Here is a 22,138-nt window from a genome sequence, read left to right on the forward strand (position 1 = left end):
ATAAAGAATTTAAATACATTTAAGATATAAATATAAGTAATAATTGACGGATAAAGGATTTTACGATTAAGACCTTTTGCCGACACTAATGGATTAATCATAATACCATGATAAAAATTATGGATCAAGATAATCATAAATGAGACGACGAATCTCCATATTATATATCATATCATACACACCATTATAAATCTTTATCTCAAGGTAATAAATCATCATTACATGGATTTAGTGGTGGCAAGCTATGATTCTTAAGCAACCAATTAGTCATTTTCTCTTTAGGCTAAGCCTATGAAAGTGACATCTAAAACCATTTGGACCTCAAAACGTACAAAGATTTAATTTGGATATGTAGAATCTCAACTGCTCACACTAGTGCAAATTGTGAACCATATGTGCATGAACCTAATGTATTTGTATATATATAAATTTTGCAATAACTCTTTTCCTTCTCTCTAATTTTGGAGCTTTAAATTAAAGAATCATTTAATTATTGGGGGTCCCTTTTACAATTTACATTTGTATATGCATTGGCTTTCAAAAATGGACCACCATTAATCAAAAAGTGGAATGGCTTTTTCTCAAGGGATAAGTTCCCATTGGCATTTGGGTAGTAGTTCCACTTGTTCAAAAGGGGTTTGGCGCCTTTTATGTGGTGAGCCATGATCCATGATCCAATGGGTGGAAACCCATGCTAAGCTCACTACACCTTGGTTGTTGGTTGGTGTGATTTTGAGAAAGTTGGAGGATAGATCCTTTAGCTCACCCACCATTCAAATTCAAAGCACATCATTTGAATAAAGGGGCTTTGATGAGTGTTACCCATTTTCCACTCTAGATCTTGAATAATGGAGGTCTAATGTGTGGTTGTACTTGCACTAGGTTTGTACTTTTATTCACTAAGGGATGAATTTGACTTGCTAACCTCAATCACATTTAAATGTATATAGATAACATTTAAGAAGTAATTTGATCATATTTATTAATATAATATCAATAACTAAGATTTACTTATTTCTTAATCTAATTGTTGAAACATAGAGGTACCATACTTTTGATGAATGATATTTATTACTTAGGTTTTAACCCTAACATCTCACTTGACAAGTATTTTTTTTGTCAACTTATATGTGGGCTTAATAAAAAAACTAAATATATAAATGAAATTTGTACTTATAACTTCTCGTTAACCAAGACTCAGATACCGTATTAACTCTTTTTTAAGTTTACACCTGCATTCTATTACTTTGTCAAAGTCATGTTCTAATAATGTATTAAGATACAAGTACTAATCACGAAATTGGAATTGATTTGTAATTTCAAAACTTATCAATTGAAAGTTTGAGGTCATTCATGGTTAGTAATTAATCAAATGAACGACGTTTATAAAATTAGAAAAAGTAGATATCTTATCTTATTATATAGATTCAATTTCACTAATTTTCTTTCAGGTTTTGACTAAATATACTTGATCCCATTAGTTTAAAATCTCATAAAATACTCATCTTATCATTTTCCTTCATTATTTTTACTTACCGTTCTCACTAAAAATAAATGAAGTATTTGATGAAATTTGAAAAAAAAGAAAAAAAAGAAATTAATTGTATTCTTAGTCAAAATTTTGAAAGGTGAATGGAATTAACCCTATTATATATCAACAGACATACAATGAGATTTGAAGTTACATATTTCGACTAAATAAGGTTGAAATATAAGTCTAGTTCACACTACATATTGGAATAGGATTCAAAAAGTATTTTATCCTATAAAAAAGGGTTAATAGGTTTTTAGTGATGATCCCTTAATGAATTGATCACTTTTTTGTGAATCAATGCTCTGCCAAAAAAAAAAAATTCTCTTAAGAATTGCCACCATACTTATATGGCAACATATGACTAGTGGTTACCCATAATTTATTTATAGCATTAGCTGGATATGACTCATGGCCTAAAATATAAAAAAAACAATACAGCCTTAAATTTTGACTCATATGTACCTATCATGGGTATTCATTTTTGACTGAAGTTTGAGAATATATCCACATGTAACCCCATATGATTCCATGCATGGAATAAGGTCAATATCCAAATATCAGGATCACCATTGATGTGACTCTCTTTTAAATTCTTCTTTCTTATTTATCATTTCTTATATATATTTGTGGAATTAAAAAAAGCATAAATTCATTAAATTATTAAATAAAGAAAAATTTTAAGCTTTCAATTTAATATCATAGAAAACTTCAGATTTGAGCGGTCAATTTTGATTACATAAGCGCATTTGATTGGGTGCTACCTTATAATATATTTATTATCTTATTAAATAAAAAAAAATTTTAAGGTATTGATTCGATATTGTACAAAATTTTAAATCTAAATTTTTTATGAGTAAATCTAGATCATCGAATAAAGATACGAGTTTAAAAATATAATTTAAATATAAATCAATAAAATCAATATAAATTACAAAAAAACAAAAACTATTTTAATCTTAAGACCACTTTTGCTTAGATGCCCATTTTTTGTTTGGCACAAAAAGAGACTTTTCAACACAATAGAAAAATCCTTAAAGAACTATAGTTAGTAATTATATTTTAAAATTTTGATTAAAAAACAAAAGAAAAAGAAAAAAAAGGTAGTGATTACCTTTAGGTCTGGGGACTTAGGTTATAGGTGAGTTATGCATCTCAACGTGACATTGAGGGGATAAGATTGAAAACAACTTTTGAAAAGGAGTTTATTCCAAAGAATTTTACTATTTTGCATGTCTTCTTTAGTTTGTTTGTTGAAATCCCTCTTTCAATGATAAACATAATTGTAATTTAGTTTTAGGGCAAGAAAACTTTCAACATTATTATTATTATTATTAATGATTTATCTTTTTTGTCAATGTCTTTATCAAACCTCTTGCTTTCAAGTTAAAACAAAAGGTTAGGAGGGTGCTTTTGGAAGGGAGCAATTAGTTAAATTAACCCCTAAATTGAGGAAATTCTTTTTATTAAAAGTCACCATCTATACAACTGCAAAATAAATAAATAAAAAAGGGAAAAAAAAAGAAAGGAGAAAAAGATGTTTAGTTGATGAAATAGACCCTACTAAGATTCATACAAATGAAGTGATTCTTAGAAGGCATAGTGCAAAGTGGAGGTCATTATAATGGGAATCCTTAGCCAAATATTCATTCCAACAACATTGATTGATCCCTAATATGGTATGGAACAAGAATATTTGATGATGGGGTTTTACATAAGAATAATTAGGGCTCCTTATTTGGAAATTTTAATAGAAAGAGTCGAAAGATTTAGGGTTTATGAGTTGTATATGGACGATTGAAAACATTTTAGTTTCTGCTAATAAGATTTGAATCCATAATATATATTGTGTTTTAACATCTTCCTTCATGTTCAACCTTATATTGTCATGAGCGACATAAACCACAATGACAGCAAATGAATCATATTTTTGTGATCATATATAAATGCAAAATCTCTAATTTATCAAAGTTTTGAGATCATGTTTGAGTAACTAATTTTCTTTAAAGCCGAAACTAACGAGATTTGCTCCTATAGTGTGTATCATGCTCTAACATTAATGAAACAAAGACCTTCATTGTTAGCACTTCCTTCTATGCAAAGAAAGATTTTTTTTTCCTAAACATGTGGAAGCATTAATACATGTAAGCAAAACTCATATTTGAAGATGAAGGCTTTGAATTAAGCACCAGAGCCCAGCGGGCCAAGGCATCTTCAAAGAGTCTCACAAAACCTACATGGGCCTAACAAATTTGCTTACATACATTTTTTTTTCCTATCTTCAAGAAATATACATGTAATTTGATTACAAGGGTGTTCAATTTCTAATGGTTTTCACATAGCTAGGAGATCTAAATTTAGCTCTATAATCACAGTAACAATAGTAAATCGCTTGATAGCTCGTATCGTTTTTCTTTTTTATGGTATTACAATAGGATCGATCATCCATATGTGTCTCGCGTATTCATGAATTGTTCGGTCACTGCTGAACTTGTATGAACCAGCCGTGTTCAGGATTGACATTTTTGTCCATTTCTGCACCATAGGACAATGCAACTATTAGTATATGCCTAGAATTGAGGTGTATGTTCAGTGAAGAAAATTTTCAGGGTACATCTGTTGAATGATCGTCTCTAAGATGGCTCAAGACAAGGGATTGTATTGTGTAAACAGAGTTACAGATTCAGGACTCACTTTCTGGTCTCGGTATGCCTCATCAACCTTCTCCTGGCACTCTATGTAGCTAGGGAAGTCCTTGCCAACAAGGAAGTAATCAGCACGCCCATAGCCTTCATTCCCTTCCAGGGATCCCATCAGTTCTTCATAGTTGTAGGGGCCAAAAACACCACTCCTGACGTATGCCTTCACTTCTTCAAATCGAGGGTCGGGCACAAACTACATGGGAATCAAGTTTATCAGATATGCATTGAATCATTAGTGAAGTTTCGGATCAATCCCATAATCCATCAGGAGAAAATGTTGAAAAGAAAAGCATGCACTCTGGTGTTTTGATCTTATACCTTCCCCTCAGCTCTTTCTTTTCTTAGCCCTGCAATCTCATCAGCCCGAGCGCCAAAAAGGAAAAAGTTGTCTTCTCCTACCTCTTCCCTTATCTCAACATTAGCACCATCTAAGGTTCCAATCAGGATGCAGCCATTCATAGCAAACTTCATGTTGCTGGTTCCACTGGCTTCCATTCCAGCCGTGCTAACCAGTGGAAAGAAAATGTTAAATTAAGAAAGACGATCAGTATCAAAACATTAAGAAACTTGCCAGTCTAACTCTTAGCAGAGAGCTTTGGCGTTAGGCCACTTTTATGAGCTAAATCAAAGTACCTGATATGCTGGGACAGCTCACTACCAGGTATAAGCACTTCTGCAACACTGACATTGTAATCAGGGACAAAGACGACCTGTAATCGGTTGAAAAACAGGATCATGCTTATAAGCAATAAGCAGATTTCTTTACCATGGAGTAACCCATTTGAGAAAATGATACCAAATTAGAAAAAAGAAATGGGCATTGGGATTCACACATATTTTGATCATAGAGGGACTGAAAAGCTTTACGCATCATGATTGATATTGTGATATCTCATATCTAATAGAGAAAAGAAGTTTATGACATTGTATGTGTAGTGAACTTCTCTTAAACTGTTTTAAAATTGTGAGGATTCATTAAGACCAAGTAGAATAATATGTACATATGAGGGAAGGTAATTACAAATGATACCAGAGTCAATTTCATACCTTGATGTGGGACTCTAAGCGAGTGGCCCTTTGAGATGGTAATTATGATATCACATCAGATGACATTATATATATAGTAGGCTCGCATCAAGTAGGGAAAGGAGCTTCTAACAATATATATGTGGTGGGTTTCACCAGACACTTTAAAGATCACCTATATGCTGCAGGTCAAAATATTCATCCCCATAAATCATACCTTCAAAAGATCACCTATGTCAGGATCATGGTTGACTGTAGCCCCTACATCAGTGATGAATTTCACAATTCTCTTAGCCTGGACATATGTGGCAAATGCTTTTCCTCCAAATATGCATACTCGAGGAACAAAGTTGGCTTTTCTCTCATCAGGGCTCATTTCTTTCATTTTTTTGTAGCGATAGACAATTCCCATGATATTCAACAATTGACGCTTGTACTCATGGATGCGCTTCACCTGAAAACAATGACTCAAATCACTATCAATCTCAGAGCCTAAAAAGAAGGAGAAGAAGAAACAGATTACACAGAAATTTCCATCACTAATATGATCAAAATACTTCTCTGATAATAAATTAATAATGTAGTTTATGAATTAAACTAGCTTTGATTCATTATTTACCTCCATTTCCAAGTTCTGATTTAATGTTGAAACAAGCTAGTGGATCCTAAAAGAGTAGATTTTGCAGATAGGGAATAACCTGTACATCAAACATCGCGTCTGGGCTGACAAGATATCCGGTTTTTTCTTTCAGGAATGACACAACCTTTATCTTGTTTCTCCTTTTTGCTTCCCTCCATTCAGATTGGAGATCCTCATTATCAGCAAACTGTGGACAATTCAAACTAGTCTTACTGAAAGCCAAATAATAGTTCAAGGTAACAAGCTAAAACAATAGAGAAGTGTGTATTTATGTATGGAATATAAAGCAGTTTACTTTTCTTAGTTCTGCCAACTTCTCAGTGTTTATAACCCAATCTTCTGTTCCAGTCCACTTGGTTATGATGTTACTAAGATCGGGATTGCAAAAGCGAATCCATCTTCTTGGTGTCACCCCATTTGTTTTGTTTTGAAATTTCTCTGGCCACAACTGCCAGAAGGCAAAATGTGAGTGAAGATCAGTTGAAAGAGCAACTTCTATCTTGAGAACTTGTGGAACATCATCTTCTATTAGGATAATGAAAGGGGGAGAAAGTTAAATGTTGGTCTAGTTACCCCATAGAAATCATTAAAAACATCGGTTTTTACTATTTCACTATGAATCTCAGCAACCCCATTGACTGCTCGGCCACCAACTACACACAGATTAGCCATACGAACCATCTCTGGCGGTTTCAGATCAGGTTCAAAAGTCACTTTTTCTTCTGTCTCAGACTCCTCCACATCAAGCTCATCTTTTTTATTACTAGGTTTTATTCCTTCATTTGAAGTTTCAGTTTCTTCAATTGTATCAACCGCAGGACCTTTTTCTTCTGATTTAACAAGCAATTCTAAGACTGAGGAAGGTAACTCAACATTGTCCAAGATCCTCATTTGTTTCAATTTTTGCTGCAACAAGTCTAGATCCTCCACTCCATACTCGGAAGTTATGGTTTGAATCAGCTGGTTAAAACATCAGTGGATGAAATTAGAACCTGGAACAAACATAACCCCAAAACAGAGAATTGTGTTGTGTCTAGGCCTACCTCCTCATCAATCATTTCTATGATCTGAACATGGCGAGGAAGCAACTCCTTCAAAAGATTCAAACTCCATTTCTCCAGTGCCTCAGGCAGAACAGTATGGTTTGTGTATGCCACAGTTCTGGCCAAAAAACCCGAAATCATAAGGAATATCATCATGAAGAATAACAGTTGCTAAAGAAAGGAGCAATGAAGAAGTACCTTTGAGTGATATCCCATGCTTCCTTCCAGCTCAATCCCTTCACATCCATCAATATTCTTATCAGCTCGGGTATGCAGAGTGTTGGATGAGTATCATTCATCTGCACAGCAACCTTTTCAGGAAAATTTTCCCAGTTCACAGGTCCTCCTGATCTCCTTTCAAATCGTCTGATAATATCTTGGAGAGAGGCAGAGCATAATGTATATTGTTGCTTCAAACGAAGAGTTTTTCCCTCTATTGACTCATCCCCAGGGTATAATACATAGCAAATCTGAACAAAATGAAACATTGCAGCAATTATCATTCAGAATCAAGAAGAATTCCAAACAAACATATGTAAGAATTTGGTGTAAGAATGATATGAACAAGTCCATACCTTTTCAGCATCTTTTTGAGCCTTGTTTGCTTTGGCATGATCTCCAGTATTAAAAGCCTGTAAATCAAAAGCTTCTGATGCCAATTTTGTAGACCATAATCGAAGGTTTATTGTTGTTTTAGTTTTATATCCCGGTATGGGGACATCATAAGCAACAGCAGTTATGTCTTCTCCTCCAATCCATTCTTTCTTTCCATCCGGGCCTTCGATAACTTTGCCATAGAACTTCACAGGGTAGGAGACATCATTCCTCACAATTTCCCAAGGATTACCCATCTGCTAAGAGATACTTCAATCAGCCAATGGATTGAAAAACATAAACAGTATGCACAATTAGAGCCCAGCAAAGGAACTAAATTGACAATGAAAACAATCAAAATGTGATGAGCTACTGATGAATGTTAGCAAATCATACTTCAAGCCAATTTTCTGCAACTTCCTCCTGACCATCTTTTGTGATGAGCTGTTTGAACAAGCCATACTTATATCTAAGTCCATAGCCCCAAGCCGGATAATTTAGTGTTGCCAGGGAGTCCAGGAAGCAGGAAGCAAGCCTTCCTAGTCCCCCATTCCCAAGGGCAGCATCTGGTTCCTGCAGCCATCAATTGACAGAATTTAAACACCCTAACGCTTCAAATCTTTGAGACAACAAGTGACAAAGAGGGCACCCTGATAAATAAAACAGTCCATATTTACCTGACTAGCTACATCCTCCAGATTATGCCCAAGCTTTCTCAATGCCTCTGCGTAAGGCCCAGAAAGCTCTAAATTGCCTATGGCATTTAGCAAAGCTCTACCCTGTGAGAATGATAACACAAGTAAGAATAATACTAGCTACAAAGTAATGTGTCAAGCAAAAGTAACTTTGAATGATGGGAACATGCAGGAAGCCTCTGGATCGAACCTGTAAATACTCCATTGACAAGTAATATGCCTGCTTTACATTCATTTTCTCATAATAATCATATGTAGCATTCCAATTTATGATAAGCATATCCTGAACACTTTGTGCAGTTGCAAGGTATGCCTTGGGGAGCTCAAACCGTCCGGGGGAGAACAACGGCGTGAATTCTGAATGGTACTTGATGCTTGAAGCTATTGATGCTGAATCTGGTGCAAATGAATCAAGACCATCTGCAACTCTCTCATCGAAATGAGAAGTGTGAAGGAAGAATTTGTAGAGAAGAGAAGTACCCACTAACAATCAATTCAACAAAATATCCAAAAGATAAATGTATTAATGCCCATGAGGAAAAGACACCACCCTAGATACGGTTCAAGTGGAGAAGCCAACCAGAGCCCCATAAGTAGGGAAACTCCAAATTGGGGAAGTTGGTGAAAGTATATTCATAAGAACAAGTTTCTCCGGCATTCCCAGCAAAACCCTTTCTATTGAGTTTCTACATCATTCTAAACCATGAAATTTCGAAGTTCAAAACCATATATCCAAGAATCAAAAAGCAACTCCAAAACCCAAAACCCAAATTCAAGAAACTAACCTTCTTGGGTGGGAGGATCCTTCAAAGTCTGCTTCTGATTGCTAGCCACACTCCTGATGATAGACAAGCTCCTTCTGGAATGCCAGGTACTGGAGGTCCTAATGAAGAAGGGCCATGAATGCCTGCTTCTGCATTTGAAGCCTAAGAAGCTTGAGAAGGAATTGGAATGTGAAAATGGACTAGTTTGAGTGGAGGTTGCAGAGAATGGTGAAGCTGCCATGGGTGTTTTTCTCTGTTCCCTGCTCTCTCTGCTCTCTCTGCAGCCTGCTCAACCAAGTGTTGGTGAAAGTTATAGCAGAGATGGAGAGGTTGGTTTTGTTTGTCTTCTTATCTTGTATTCAAAAGTACGTTCAAAATGAGAGAAAATTTGGCTTGTCCTTTTCCCATCCATCTACAGGTACTGTTACATTGACAAATAACCAGAGATATTTTTGACCAAATGGGCCAGTTTGATACATCAAGAGTACTTGTGATACTAATTTTGAGAGAGATTACACCCGCTTAATAAAAATGAGGATTTGACAAATCTTTCCAAATCATGTTTAAAAATAGGGAAAATCATAAGTAATTCTTTCACAATCTCTCGATTCTTTCTTAAATTTTTCGAAAAACAATAGAATGTGACTACGGTGTATTTGATAAAATTTAATACTTATTATTTAATGACTTATGTTAACTTTAAGTTAAATTATAGTTAAGTTGTTGATTTAAAATTTATTATTTAAATATTATTTTAAGTATTAAGGTTATTTGATAAAATTAATTAATTTATTTTAATTAATTAAATTAACATATTTATCCTCATAAATTATAATTAGGGTAAAAGATATTGAATAATAATAAAAGAGATGATGTACTTAACTGTGATAAATAAAAATAAAAAGATAAAATAAAGATTTAAACTTAAAAATAAATTAATTATTTTTATTTATTACTTAAAGTTGTTTTTTACTTTTAAGTCATATCATTAAATTATTTTACTAAATATATCGAATTTACTTAATAACTTAAATTAAGTTATTAAATTACTTTTAAATTATTAAATTTGTTTATCAAATACGTACTAAATTTACAAAAGAAATATGAAAAAATAAATATAAAAATACGGAGTAATACACAAAAGATCTAATTATCATACTAATTAAAAACTCATCAACAACTCAAATTATACACTAAAACTTCAATTATTAATATTAAAACTTTGATGTGTTAATTTTATGATTGATTTATACATACATTTGTTAACCAGGTAGGGTGAAACATTTTGGTTCTTAGTAATGGCCCCATGGCAAAAACAAGTGGGCGTTGGAGCAAGATATTTTGTGGGATGGGAACTTTGCCCACCATTGATGTTGCTGTTACTTTTTGTCTTCCACCCATTTTCTCCTTCAATGTATTTTTCCTCTTTTTTATTAAACAAATTATTACTAAATTATAAAGTTTTTAAATTCTAACAAAATTCAATATTTTCAATCTTAAGAAATTTAAATCTAAACATAAAATAAACATTATTATTAAGAAAAAAAAAACTCTTGATTAAAGCTACTTAAGTTCATTTATGAACTTACCAACCGACCTTGTACAATTAGTATTGCATTTATATTAAAGAGCTTTGAAAATCTTTGAATACATCAATTTATTAACTTGTTAATCCTTTATTAGTGTACCTTAATCCTAGTTTAGTCATGGATTTGAGTCTCAAATTTATAAAGTAGGAAATTTACTTTGACTGATTTCATTCTTGGAAATTGTGAGAGGAATTGTGTTGGAGCATGCGACATCACTTGAGGGTGGGTAAAGATGAATTGAAATCTTAAATGTTATGGTAGAACAAATCCTTAATATTAGTGGAGTAATCTCAGACATAAATACTATTTTTTAGTTTTATATTGTTTTTGTCTATGACTCCGTTGAACACGTCATCTTAAGAAATTCAAAGGAGGCAGCATCCGAGGGAGCCGAACGCGGCAAATTTATAACTAAAATTACACAGTTCGATGACGTGGCACATAAAACCGTTATGCCACGTCATCAGTCCTCAGTCATCATCACTCCAAATCGTTGTTAGCTCCAGTTCTTCTCAACTGCTCTCGCTCGCTGCCCCTTCGCGGAAACTCCCACATTTTCCGGCCATGGCGATTCGCCGTCTCCTTAACCTCTCTGGCCGCCGATCTCACAGCGCTGCGGTCACTACTGCCACGTTATCACCACCACCCCCGCCTCCATCCTCCTCCTCCTCCTCCTCCTCGACTACCATGATATACGACCGCGCCGCGGATACTGTCAAGTCCAAGCTCAAACGTCTCGAGACGCCGGATTCACGCTTCCTCCGCTACACCTCCCCGCACCCTATCCTCGCCGACCACAGCGCCACCCTCTCCTCTCCTGAGACCCGAGTCACCACCCTCCCTAATGGCCTCCGAGTCGCCACAGAATCACGCCTCCCAGGCCGCGCCGCGGCTGTTGGTGTCTGGATCGACTCCGGGAGTCGCTTCGAGAGTGACGCCACCAACGGCGTGGCTCATTTTCTGGAACGCATGGTGTTCAAGGGCACGGAAAAGAGGCCGGCTAGGGTTTTGGTGGAGGAAATTGGGAGCATGGGCGGGCACTTGAGTGCCTGCACATCGAGGGAGCACACGGCATACTGCGCTGAGGTCATGGACGAAAATGTTCCCAAGGCGCTGGATCTTCTTTCCGATATGTTGCAGCATTCGTGTTTCCGTGAGGATCAGATGGAGCGCGAGCGCGATCTGATTCTTCAACAAATTAAAGAGGTACGTGAAAATATGTTTATGAAGGAATATTGAATTATGGTGACTTTGATTCCAATATTTTTTTTAGCTGAGGGGTGTGGTGAAAAAGAGATGGATTGAATTACATTGTTAATGTTTCTTCTGATTCTGTTCTATTAATTGAATTCGTTTCATTTGGTTCTTGACAGAGTATTAATCGATCCAATATCTTATTTTCTTTCTTGATGTTTCCTGATATTGTTCCTCGCTGGTGATCACTGTGTTCAGGCTTATTAAATATAAAGTAGTAAAATTTGTATTATTGAGTAAGCTATGGATACAGGAAAAATAGATTATTTTCTGGTTTATTCTTTTAAATCTCCTATTTCTCTGGTATTCTTGACACTCATTGTTTTCGCATTGGATCATATGGGAACTGGTTTATGAAATCATCTGGTGCATGCATTCTTATACCTGGAAGTATGTGAATCATAGGCTAACATGTCTTTTTCCACTGCCTTGAGCCATGTTCTGTCTTTGCTTTGATCTTTGTTGTCTTTTAGTGCCTTCAACATGAAGTTAATCATTTCAGGTGCATTATCTCCAGTGCACATGTCCAAACATTTTAGCTGACTTTCTCGTCACTCATCCTTAGCTGTTGTTAAGGCTCTTCCCTCCTTTGGTGAATAAATCTTACTTTTTGGGAAAAAAATACTAATTAAATATTCTATCAAGTATTCAATGCAGAAATTTGGTTACATTTAAGGATACACATCCTGTAATTGCCAACTCATGTTATATGTTTAATAACTTAGAAATGTTACGCTTAGGCAGTTAGACATTATTTGCTAGTAGATTTGGAGATTGATGCATAAAGCTAGGAGGGTGAAGTGTGGCACTAGTCACAGTAGGATGCTTCTAAAAGATATTGTATAGCTATTATGCTTTACCAATAACAATAGATACTCAACTTAAGCAAGTATGTTTAACAACAAGGAGGGGAAACATTACATTTCATGGTGGATGATTGTATTTTACTTCTATGCTTAAACCATTTTGATCCCAGTTTTTCTGGAGCATCTTTCTGTAGCTATGAGTTAAAATTAACCCCTACTTTATTCTTTTCCACAGTAATCATGTTTGGAAATTGAATGCACCATGAGAGAGTTTCTTGTAAGATCCTACTGATGATCAGGGTTCAAAAGATTTATCAATGACCAACATAAAACAATTTATATTGGTTCGTGTATCATAATTATGTTTTTTTCTTTATCAGAAAGCAAACAATTTAAGTTTGGGCTCACCTTGAGATTAGACGTTGTCTTGTTTCAATGATGACCATGAGCACATGAGTTGGAGCAGCAGATGGAGGTAGTGAGTAGGGTTTACTAGAGCTCTAGCTCTGAAGCTATGAGTAAACAGATGAATTTTCCAATATGAGTATGTGTTTTCCCTCTTCATTAACCTCTATAATCTATTGTTGATACATGATATCTCTCAATGACTCTTGGACTAAAAGTAGTTTCTCTCCTCATGAAATAAAACTTCTAGAGTTCTAAAATACTTTAATTTAGAAGTGTACTTGCTAAAATATGTTTTGGCACAGCCTTTTCTAAAGTAGATAACAAAGAAGTGTTAAAGGAAAAGACTAAGGGCCTAGAGAAAAGGGATTTATCTCCTTGAAACAAGTACAAACAATGTCAGAGAGTCGACTGCAGCCAGAAAAAAAATAAATAATGAAACAAGGAATACTGTCCTAAAATCAAAATCAAAATACTATTGAAGGGTATTAAGTTGGTGAAACAGATTCCCTCACGAATTCTACATCGGGACTCATTTAGGCACTTTCCTTCTGAAGTACTCCTTTCAGTCAGTGTTTTGTTTGAGGAAGAAAACTTTTTATGCTTTATGAAGTTTGAATTTTCATCACTGGATTAGCCTGTTTTTTATCATATTACTTTCAGGAATTCGAGCATTTGGTGGCTCCATTTTGTGTTTAGGAAAGATATATCCTGGAATTTGTATTGGGAAAAAACCCCCCTCACTAACATTTACTTGCAGCACTGAAGTATAGCTTATTTGTTGATGGCAATACCGCCTTCTTCCAAATGATGGAAAATGGCTTCATTCTTAAGGATCAGGGTGAACATGTGTATTTCCCTGCCTTGGTTTTTCAGCTAGACAAACAGAACTGAAGTGTCAGAAAAATTTTCTGTATTTGAATAATGGATCATTTTATGATCCAATGATCTTTTCCCTTACGTATGAATTAGTTTGCTTCTACTATTTTCTGTTGCTTTTTTGCTTCCTTCTTCAGATGGAGAGGTTCTTCTCTAATGATCCATAGAGCTTAGGCAAAAAGAGAGAAGAAATTTGGGGCTGAGTCTCTGGTGCTTTCTTTTGGTCCATTTGGAAGCAGAGAGATTTCATAGTATTTGAGATCAGAGTTTCTTCCAAGGTGTCAGAGGTGGTTAATTGGATTTTTTTCCTTTTTTATTTTCTATTCTCTGTGGTTAGAGATTTAGTGGATGTATTCTCTTTATTTTCCCCCAGGATCCGAGGCAGGGTTTTTCTGCCACACTTTATGTGTGTCTTGATCACCTTTCTTTTTTGTTAATAAAATTATGTATGGCTCATTTGGGTTGACTTTCATTGAATTTAAAATTAATCACTAACACAAAACAGACATCTCCTCTCCAGAGGTTCCATTTGGCTGTGAAGGGTGTGCTGGAAAGTTGAAAAGAACATTTTCCTGCTATTTGACAGCATCCTTTTACAAGCTAGATATTTGGTAAAATTTTTATTAGAATTTCATATTTATCTTTTGTAAATCTTTGTTGTAGGCAGAGGGGCCCAGTAAGGATATTATCTTTGACCATTTGCATGCAACTGCATTCCAGTACACACCTTTGGGTAGAACTGTTCTGGGATCTGCGAAAAATATCAAGACTATCCACAAATCTCATATTAAAGACTATATTTCAGCTCACTGTGCTGCCCACAGAATGGTATTCAACTAGATCCTTTAAGATGTTTCTGATTCATATGAACCGCATTTTGGATAGTGAGTACATTGCTGCATGCATTGGAGATTGAAACATGGGTTTTCCTTCTGGATACTTGTTTCAGGTAATTTCTGCTGCTGGAGCTGTTAAGCATGAGGATATTGTTGAGCAAGTGAAGAAGACATTTACAAAGCTATCAGCTAATCCTTCCGTGACTAGTCAGTTGGTTGCAGAGAAGCCAGCTGTTTTCACTGGATCTGAGGTTTGTGCATGATATTTGAATGGCTTCACTTTGATTTACATGAAATATGCATTCCTTCTACAAAGATTTCAGATCTTTTGAGTGATTTTTCTATTAAATATCAGGTTCGGATAATTGACGATGATCTTCCTCTAGCACAATTTGCAGTTGCATTCAAAGGAGCTTCATGGACAGATCCAGATTCCATCGCTTTGATGGTCATCAAGTTGATGCTGGGCTCTTGGAACAAAAATGCAGGAGGGGGAAAGCACATGGGGTAGCCTTTTGTTTTGAACTTCTTAAGTTCATGTTTGTAACTTGGCGGCCTTTGGCTCTATGACTAATCACTCACCATTTTTTCCTTGAATGGACAGGAAAGATGGTGTAGTATTATGTCATTTTAACAGAAAAAAAGAAAAGGAAAAAAAAAATTACCCACCTGCATTTAAATATGCAGTTTGAAGTCAAAGTAGTTTTCCATTTAAGTATGCTAAAAGATCTTGCAAGAGCTGCTGGGTAAATTTTGAAGTCCCCCACCTGCAGCTAATTTGTATTCTAATTGTGTTAACCAATTTCCATTCTAATTGGGTTAGTTTTGTTCATGCTGAACAGTTCACAGCTTGTACAGAGGGTTGCCATTAATGAAATAGCTGAATGCATGATGGCTTTTAACACTAACTATAAAGACACAGGCTTGTTTGGTGTTTATGCTGTAGCCAAGGTGAGGTCACCCCAGGGCATGCTGGTTAGCCTAATTTAAAGATATTTTACTGGATTTGATGTAGCATTTATAATACTTTATGCTGATTTTCTTTTCCACTGAATGATATTTAATATACTCCGGGTTCCCTTCTCATATCTGTCATATTTCTTGGTTGCTTTTTCTTCCTCCGACACTGCAGAGAAGGTGAAAATAGGCTTTCCTTGTACTGTGGACCCAGAAATTGATTTGGGTGTGCTTGGTCCTTTGATTCTCTTAAGTTAGATCTCTTCTTTTATCTGTGAGAGGCACAATACTGTAGCTTAAAGCTCTCCATTTGAGATGAGCTCTCTGACAAGGTGAGCTAAACTTCTAAATCTCCCAAAATTAACTAATCAATGTGAACTTAGGACAAATGGAATGAAATTGTTTCACAGTGATATAAAAGTAGTGGCCTGCACAAATATATGCATGTGTATGTGTCTAGATGAATGAATATATATGAATAGACATATATATGATAATTTGTGCCATTTGAAAAGACAAATTTATAGTTCTATGAAAGAAGAAAAGGAAGAAAAGGAAGAAGGAAAAAAGGACAACAAGTGCTTAATATCTGCTGTTCAAAACTAAGACCAGAATTTGAGTTGTACAAAGGGTCTAAGATTTTCCCTTAGGTTGAATTTTAGGAATTCTCCAAATGGATCTAATCCATGGAACTTTATGAAAGTTCAAATCCATACTAGTGTGGATAAATTTGTGGAATTGATTTCTAGAACTTTAGGCCTTCATTCCATCATTGCCTTTAGATATGGGCTTCAGATTTAGGTCACAATTCATTGATCAATTCATTGGATTCCATAATTGGGAAATGGTGAGGTAGATGCCTTAGCTAAATGGGGAGTTCTACTTCAAGTTTTGGAGATTATATGCCTCCTTTGTCATGGCTTTGTTCCTCCCTTCTAAGAAATTTGGGCTTCTATTTGTCTGTTCCGGACTCTTATGTTTTTCTTTCTTTCCCTTGTATTCTTCTTTTTTACCTTTTCTTTGTATACATGAGGTTCCATGCAGGCAAAAGGAGAAAATTACAATGTTAGGGATTTGAATTCTAGGTAGGATGATTGATGCCCAACAACTTCTACCATCTCCAGCAACAATGGTTTTCTCCTCTAGAAACATGATATTAAAGTTTAGAACTTTCTTATCCTTGAAGAAGTTCAGAACTTCATTTGACCTCTCTTCAATATTAAATTGGGTGGACACAAGATAAATTCATCTCTTTTCATTGTTCAGATTTTGTAATTCTGTCCATATCCATAGTAGATCACCCACCAAAGTTGAACACCCTAACTTCTTTTGCCCATCTTCATCACATAATTTGTTATTCTTCTTAACCCTTCATGTATTTTAGATTAAGCATCTATTTATTTACTTGCATGTAGCCTTATCATTTGCTTCCAGTTCCATTTAATATAGGTCTTAGAAATATTTCAAAAGATATGCTAATCCACCCCTTTTATCTGAGTGTTGCAATTAGCATCTGCTTATGTCCTTGAAAAACTCTAACAATCAAGAGCACTTAAATTCTCATTCTGGTTGAACACTTGTTGGGAACTTGTTTTGCTATTTTTTCCTGACAGAAGTTATACGTCCTAACTGTTCATCTTTTGTTTATTGTACTTTCCATCAGCCAGATTGCTTGGATGATTTAGCTTATGCAATAATGCTTGAGATAAGTAAGTTACCTTATCGAGTCTCAGAGGAGGATGTTATTCGTGCTCGTAATCAGGTACCTTGACAGGCTGAATTCCTTGTGTTATCACTAGTCTTTCATTAGCATGTCCCAACTGCATAATATTTAAATCAGAGAAGCCTTTCATTCAATTTATTTTCTGGTCATCTTCCCAACTTTGCTGTATTCTTTGGCACATATGAAGCATGTTGACAATATAGTGCAACATATTAATGTTCACTTGCTGACAAATGCTGAGTTGTTTGCTATTTTTCATCTGTTTTTCTTATTTATGACTCCGATTATCCTTGGACAGCCATAATAACTCTGATTCTTCTTCTTCTTCTTCTTCTTCTTATTATTATTATTATTTTTTAGCATCCTGTGAGTGCTTTGTTCACTGTTATTATTATTTATTATTCTTATTGTTATTATTATTGTTATTGTCATCATCATCATCATAATGATGATGATGATGATGTTTTGTTCACTGATGTTATGCTCACTCTAATTGAACATCAAGTTTTGACTATTATTTTTTAGCGTCCGGCGAGTTTCTTAAGTTTCACAAAAAGAATGACATATTCTAGTTTTGGTGTCTTAGCCACGGTTTTCCTTGAAATGAACTGGTGCTTGAACCAAGATCTGAAAACTTTCTGGCTTTTCATACAACTATTTTGAGCTTGCCTCCCAATATATATTTAAGTGTACATGGTCCTTTGGGCTTGTCTTATATGTTTGACTTCTGTCTCTTAAGTCATGGATGTTACTTATGATATTGGTGCATTTAGTAAACACCTGCTGATAAAGGTGCCTAGGTCAAATTCCTCTATTAAAATAAGTGAACTAAATTTCTGGATCATCTAGCATATTTGACTGATGGTTGAAAAAGATGTCAATACATTGAGGGGGATAGAACTGATTCCTCTGGGCTGTTTCTTCGTAGTGGTGGCTATGACCATGTGTTTGACTTCCTGTGGAGGATACCAATTCACCATTCTGCCCATTGTCAGTGTTGTTTATGTGGGTTGCAAATGCTTATGATCTGAGAAATAACGGGCTTATTTGGTAGTGGAAATAGAAGTGGGTTTTTAAATTCTCATTTTTGAAAATGACAGTAAATGTTCGTTTTTGGATTGTTTTCTATTATTAAAGTGCTTGCTTTCGGAACACAAGAAGACATTTTTGAAAATGGTCTTTGAAAACTTGCTTTCAACATGTTTTCTGTGTCACTGCCATTTCTGCTTCCAAACAGACTCAAAATGTTTTCTTGCATTGTTAGATAAATTACTATGAGAAAGAACTTGGGGAAGGGCAGGAAGAAGGTGTGAATGTTTCTCTTCTGATAGAATGTAAAATAGTCTAGTTGCTAAATGATGTGTTGATTTACAGCTGAAATCTTCTCTGCTTCTTCATATTAATGGACTCAGCCATGTTGTTGAAGACATTGGTCGTCAGGTGCGTTCTCCTTACTGAATTGAATTAATATTTCTCAGAGAAAGAGGCAACAAACAAGAAATTAGATTCCGTCATGGATACGAGGGCCTCCTCTGTATATATACATTTTCTTAATGATCGAACCAGGTTATCATGTCATGATTGAAACCTTCCCATCATGCAATTTAACTCAGCTGAAAAACCTTATTGCTACTGTTTTGGATTGGGAACTTATTTTATTTTTTGTTTCAACTTGGCCCTACTTGGCACCATTTCTTCCATTAAATTATAGTTCATGATTTCTTGCAACCTCAGGCTGGTTTCTTTTTGCCTTACTCGTCTTTGTAGGAATACTGACATTTGGGATTCTATTTTAAATTTAGGCTGGAATACTTCGATGATCAGATGTTATTTGAAAAAAAATTCAGGAATAATTTAGAGAAAACCAAAGATGAATTGGCGAGTATAAAAAAAATGCATATCAGAAAGTATGAAAATGTGTTGTCATTCCAAAATTATCTCAAATACTTTGGGTATTTCAAAATCAATTCAGGAATTTTTTCCAAGGGAAGAATTATTGAAATATACATGATAATTTTGTAGTTTGTTCATTTTAATGGGAAAATAGGATTGGTTTGGATAATATGGGTATAATTTGAGAATTTTGTTCCTATGAATGACACAGCCACATCACCAAGAAAATTGTATGTCTTTCTTTACCAAATCTAGAAAATAATAAATCAACTCAAAGAGGGATCATGAAGGTTTCCCATGTTGTGCTTCCACTGTGTCCCAGTCATATCTTAAGGGTGAGTTGTCTTGCTTCTATCAGATCATCTAAACTTGTTGAGTCTTGATAATCTTTGCTACACTACACTAGCTCATTTAGATGAGAACCATTAGATTATGGATCTTCAAATCTTTTATATGTGTTTGAAATGAAGTGCTTATAGACATCTTAAGTATTTTTATGTGAGACTATCTTTAATTGAGTTGTCACCCTTTCTATAATATGTCATTGCTCTATGGCCTTCATATCATTTCATTGACATTTCTGGAGAGATGACTAGATTATTGGCTGGGCTGAAATTGAAATGCAAAATATTAGATGCAAGAGGATATGTACAAATATGCAAAAATCACTACTAATATTTCTTGCCACACTTTTATTATCACCTAGACTATAGTTAGACAAGCTAGTATGATACCATACCCACCTCTCCCTACCTCATGCTGCAAATGGGAATTGGAACCCACAGGTCCACAAGGAATGAAGGGTTGTTAATTGGAGCTTTTCATAATTACAATGCTTCTTGATCTCTTATGATTGAAAATGAATTGTCGACCAAGGTGGATTTATCTGCATTCCCTGTCTTTAATCCAGGAGACAAGAATTTCAAAACAATAAAATATAAATGCTCACATGACTCACACCAGTGCTTGCCAGTAGCCTCCCCTGTGGGTAAAGAGCTACATTATCTTTATAATAATTGAGAATGATGCCATGAATTTGATTTGATACAATAGATGAAGGATGTCAAAGAAAGATTGAAATGATATTTCGGTCTCAAATAATTGGAGTAAGGGTGCTACCATGAGATGGAAATTTTACACTTGCGCAATGAGTAGATAAGCACACTGCAACACATTGTAAGATTCATCACCATCCCTACTACTTTTGTGAAATATTTATGCCCCCTTCGCTTTCTCCCAAGAGGCAAGACACTCACCCATCTTGGTTGCTTAATGTAGAATGGCATGGGAACAATTGGGTGTGAGGTCAGAATGCAACCCACATTCATGTCTTCCCTAAACATTGATTGAAGTTCTTTTATTTGCAGCTACTTACTTATGGCCGAAGAATTCCATTGGCTGAATTATTTGCAAGGATTGACGCGGTGGATGCCAACACTGTCAAACGCATTGCAAACCGTTTTATATTTGATAGGGTAAGAACTAAGATTTCCCTGAACTCACTAAATGCTCGTAGATTAATATACAGTTTAATTTGGTGTGTTAGAAATGCATTTTAAGATAAGAATGGCTACTAAAGACCATAGAACAAATTAGTAAATTATTACCTCTTTCTTTTCAGTTTCCAGCAACATTGGCAAGTACCATTTGCAGCATGCACATTAGTGTCATTCTTCCGACAAAATATAAAGACAGTTTGTCTGACTATATCTTCTAGTTTGTAACTACAAGGTTTAAATAATAATAATAATTATTATAATAATATTTAAAAATTATAATCGTGCTATATAAGCAGACCCTTTAAGAGAGAAAAATAATCAAGGTGAATATATGATGCTTGTGGGTGTAAGTACCAGGAAATATTTCCATTCCAACTGATGGGATGGATCCTTTGACTTCTATGGTTGCTGGTATTAGAAATTTCTTGAAGGATGATGTTCAAGAAAATGAGTTGTAAACCAGTTATATGAGTGCCATGTAGATAAAGTTTTTGGTGCTTCTTTTGCCCATTGGAAGCTATTCGTCCTTCCAAACTCATCCCAAGATTTCAGTAGTTATGCTGCTGCATTGCTCTTTGCAATTGTAGCGCTCTGATCCATCTAGTGTTCCTTCTATGTACTTAGAAACTTTCCAATGAGATATCTACTCTTTTGGTTTGTTGCAGGATATTGCAATTGCTGCCCTGGGACCCATCCAGGGTTTACCCGACTACAACTGGTTCAGGCGCAGGACCTACTTGCTGCGTTACTAAGGCTGTTTCTTTTCTTTTCCTTCTTCAGGCTGGGACCATCATTTCATCAGGTCTGACTGCCCTGAGGGCTCTATTTAATTCTTTATTTTATTTATGAGTTTTCGGTTTATTATTTTTTGACATTCCTCTATTGTATGACAACATATCCTTAGTTTCAAGTTTCAACACATGAATTTCTTTAAGCAAAAACTAACAACCCCTTTCACGATCTCTTCCCTCCCTTGCCTGGTTCTAATTTTCACAAAGATTCAGTATGGTAACTCTTCCCAGGTTAATGGACTGGAGACTTTCAGATCTTTGTAGATTTGCTATAGAAAGAATAATACGATACCGAGGGATCAAAATTCTATTGGTCAAAATATATTAATGGCACTTGATTAGAATTTTATGTTATTCAACTTTTATTACCAGAATTATGGATTGAAAAAACCTCAAATTGCTTAAGTATTGAAAATTTGGAAATTTTTAGTTTTGACAATTAAATTGCAAGAGATTAATCTCATATTTATCGTGATTTATGAATATTATTCCTTAATGGGTGATGGGTAAA

The 22,138-nt window shown here is 35.1% G+C and overlaps 2 protein-coding genes across 2 annotated transcripts; one reads left to right on the top strand and one right to left on the bottom strand.

Annotated features, from left to right (window-relative positions):
- Window positions 1-3,689: 3,689 nt before the first annotated feature.
- LOC100257811 (alpha-1,4 glucan phosphorylase L-2 isozyme, chloroplastic/amyloplastic) lies at window positions 3,690-9,363 on the bottom strand. Its single transcript, XM_010651207.3, has 15 exons — window positions 9,017-9,363; window positions 8,422-8,651; window positions 8,214-8,315; window positions 7,933-8,109; window positions 7,518-7,793; window positions 7,141-7,412; window positions 6,943-7,060; window positions 6,473-6,859; window positions 6,195-6,347; window positions 5,958-6,086; window positions 5,477-5,713; window positions 4,867-4,943; window positions 4,552-4,738; window positions 4,226-4,426; window positions 3,690-4,066 (listed from the first exon to the last, which is right to left on the bottom strand). Exons 1-15 carry the CDS (start codon window positions 9,234-9,236, stop codon window positions 3,950-3,952), a joined length of 2,883 nt encoding a protein of 960 aa, XP_010649509.1. The 5' UTR covers window positions 9,237-9,363; the 3' UTR covers window positions 3,690-3,949.
- Window positions 9,364-10,988: 1,625 nt separating this feature from the next.
- On the top strand, window positions 10,989-21,798 carry LOC100252667 (probable mitochondrial-processing peptidase subunit beta, mitochondrial). Its single transcript, XM_010651202.3, has 9 exons — window positions 10,989-11,790; window positions 14,592-14,756; window positions 14,878-15,015; window positions 15,120-15,271; window positions 15,607-15,715; window positions 17,385-17,483; window positions 18,819-18,884; window positions 20,705-20,812; window positions 21,502-21,798. The coding sequence occupies exons 1-9, from the start codon at window positions 11,014-11,016 to the stop codon at window positions 21,586-21,588; spliced, it is 1,701 nt and encodes a 566-aa protein (XP_010649504.2). The 5' UTR covers window positions 10,989-11,013; the 3' UTR covers window positions 21,589-21,798.
- The last annotated feature ends 340 nt before the right edge of the window (window positions 21,799-22,138 follow it).

Source organism: Vitis vinifera, chromosome 1 (genome assembly GCF_030704535.1).
Source record: "Vitis vinifera cultivar Pinot Noir 40024 chromosome 1, ASM3070453v1".
Classification (NCBI taxonomy): Eukaryota; Viridiplantae; Streptophyta; class Magnoliopsida; order Vitales; family Vitaceae; genus Vitis; species Vitis vinifera.

What these genes read in the sequence shown, in the direction of transcription:
- LOC100257811 (XM_010651207.3), bottom strand. Translation starts at nt 9,236, where the DNA reads ATGGCAGCTTCACCATTCTCTGCAACCTCCACTCAAACTAGTCCATTT. An exon ending in TTTTTAATGATTTCTATGGG is followed by an intron (nt 6,348 to 6,472) that starts GTAACTAGACCA and finishes GCCTTCTGGCAG; the next exon opens with TTGTGGCCAGAGAAATTTCA. An exon ending in AAGAAAGAGCTGAGGGGAAG is followed by an intron (nt 4,427 to 4,551) that starts GTATAAGATCAA and finishes ATTCCCATGTAG; the next exon opens with TTTGTGCCCGACCCTCGATT.
- LOC100252667 (XM_010651202.3), top strand. Translation starts at nt 11,014, where the DNA reads ATGACGTGGCACATAAAACCGTTATGCCACGTCATCAGTCCTCAGTCA. An exon ending in GTGTTTATGCTGTAGCCAAG is followed by an intron (nt 15,716 to 17,384) that starts GTGAGGTCACCC and finishes ACTTTCCATCAG; the next exon opens with CCAGATTGCTTGGATGATTT. An exon ending in TTGAAGACATTGGTCGTCAG is followed by an intron (nt 18,885 to 20,704) that starts GTGCGTTCTCCT and finishes TTTTATTTGCAG; the next exon opens with CTACTTACTTATGGCCGAAG.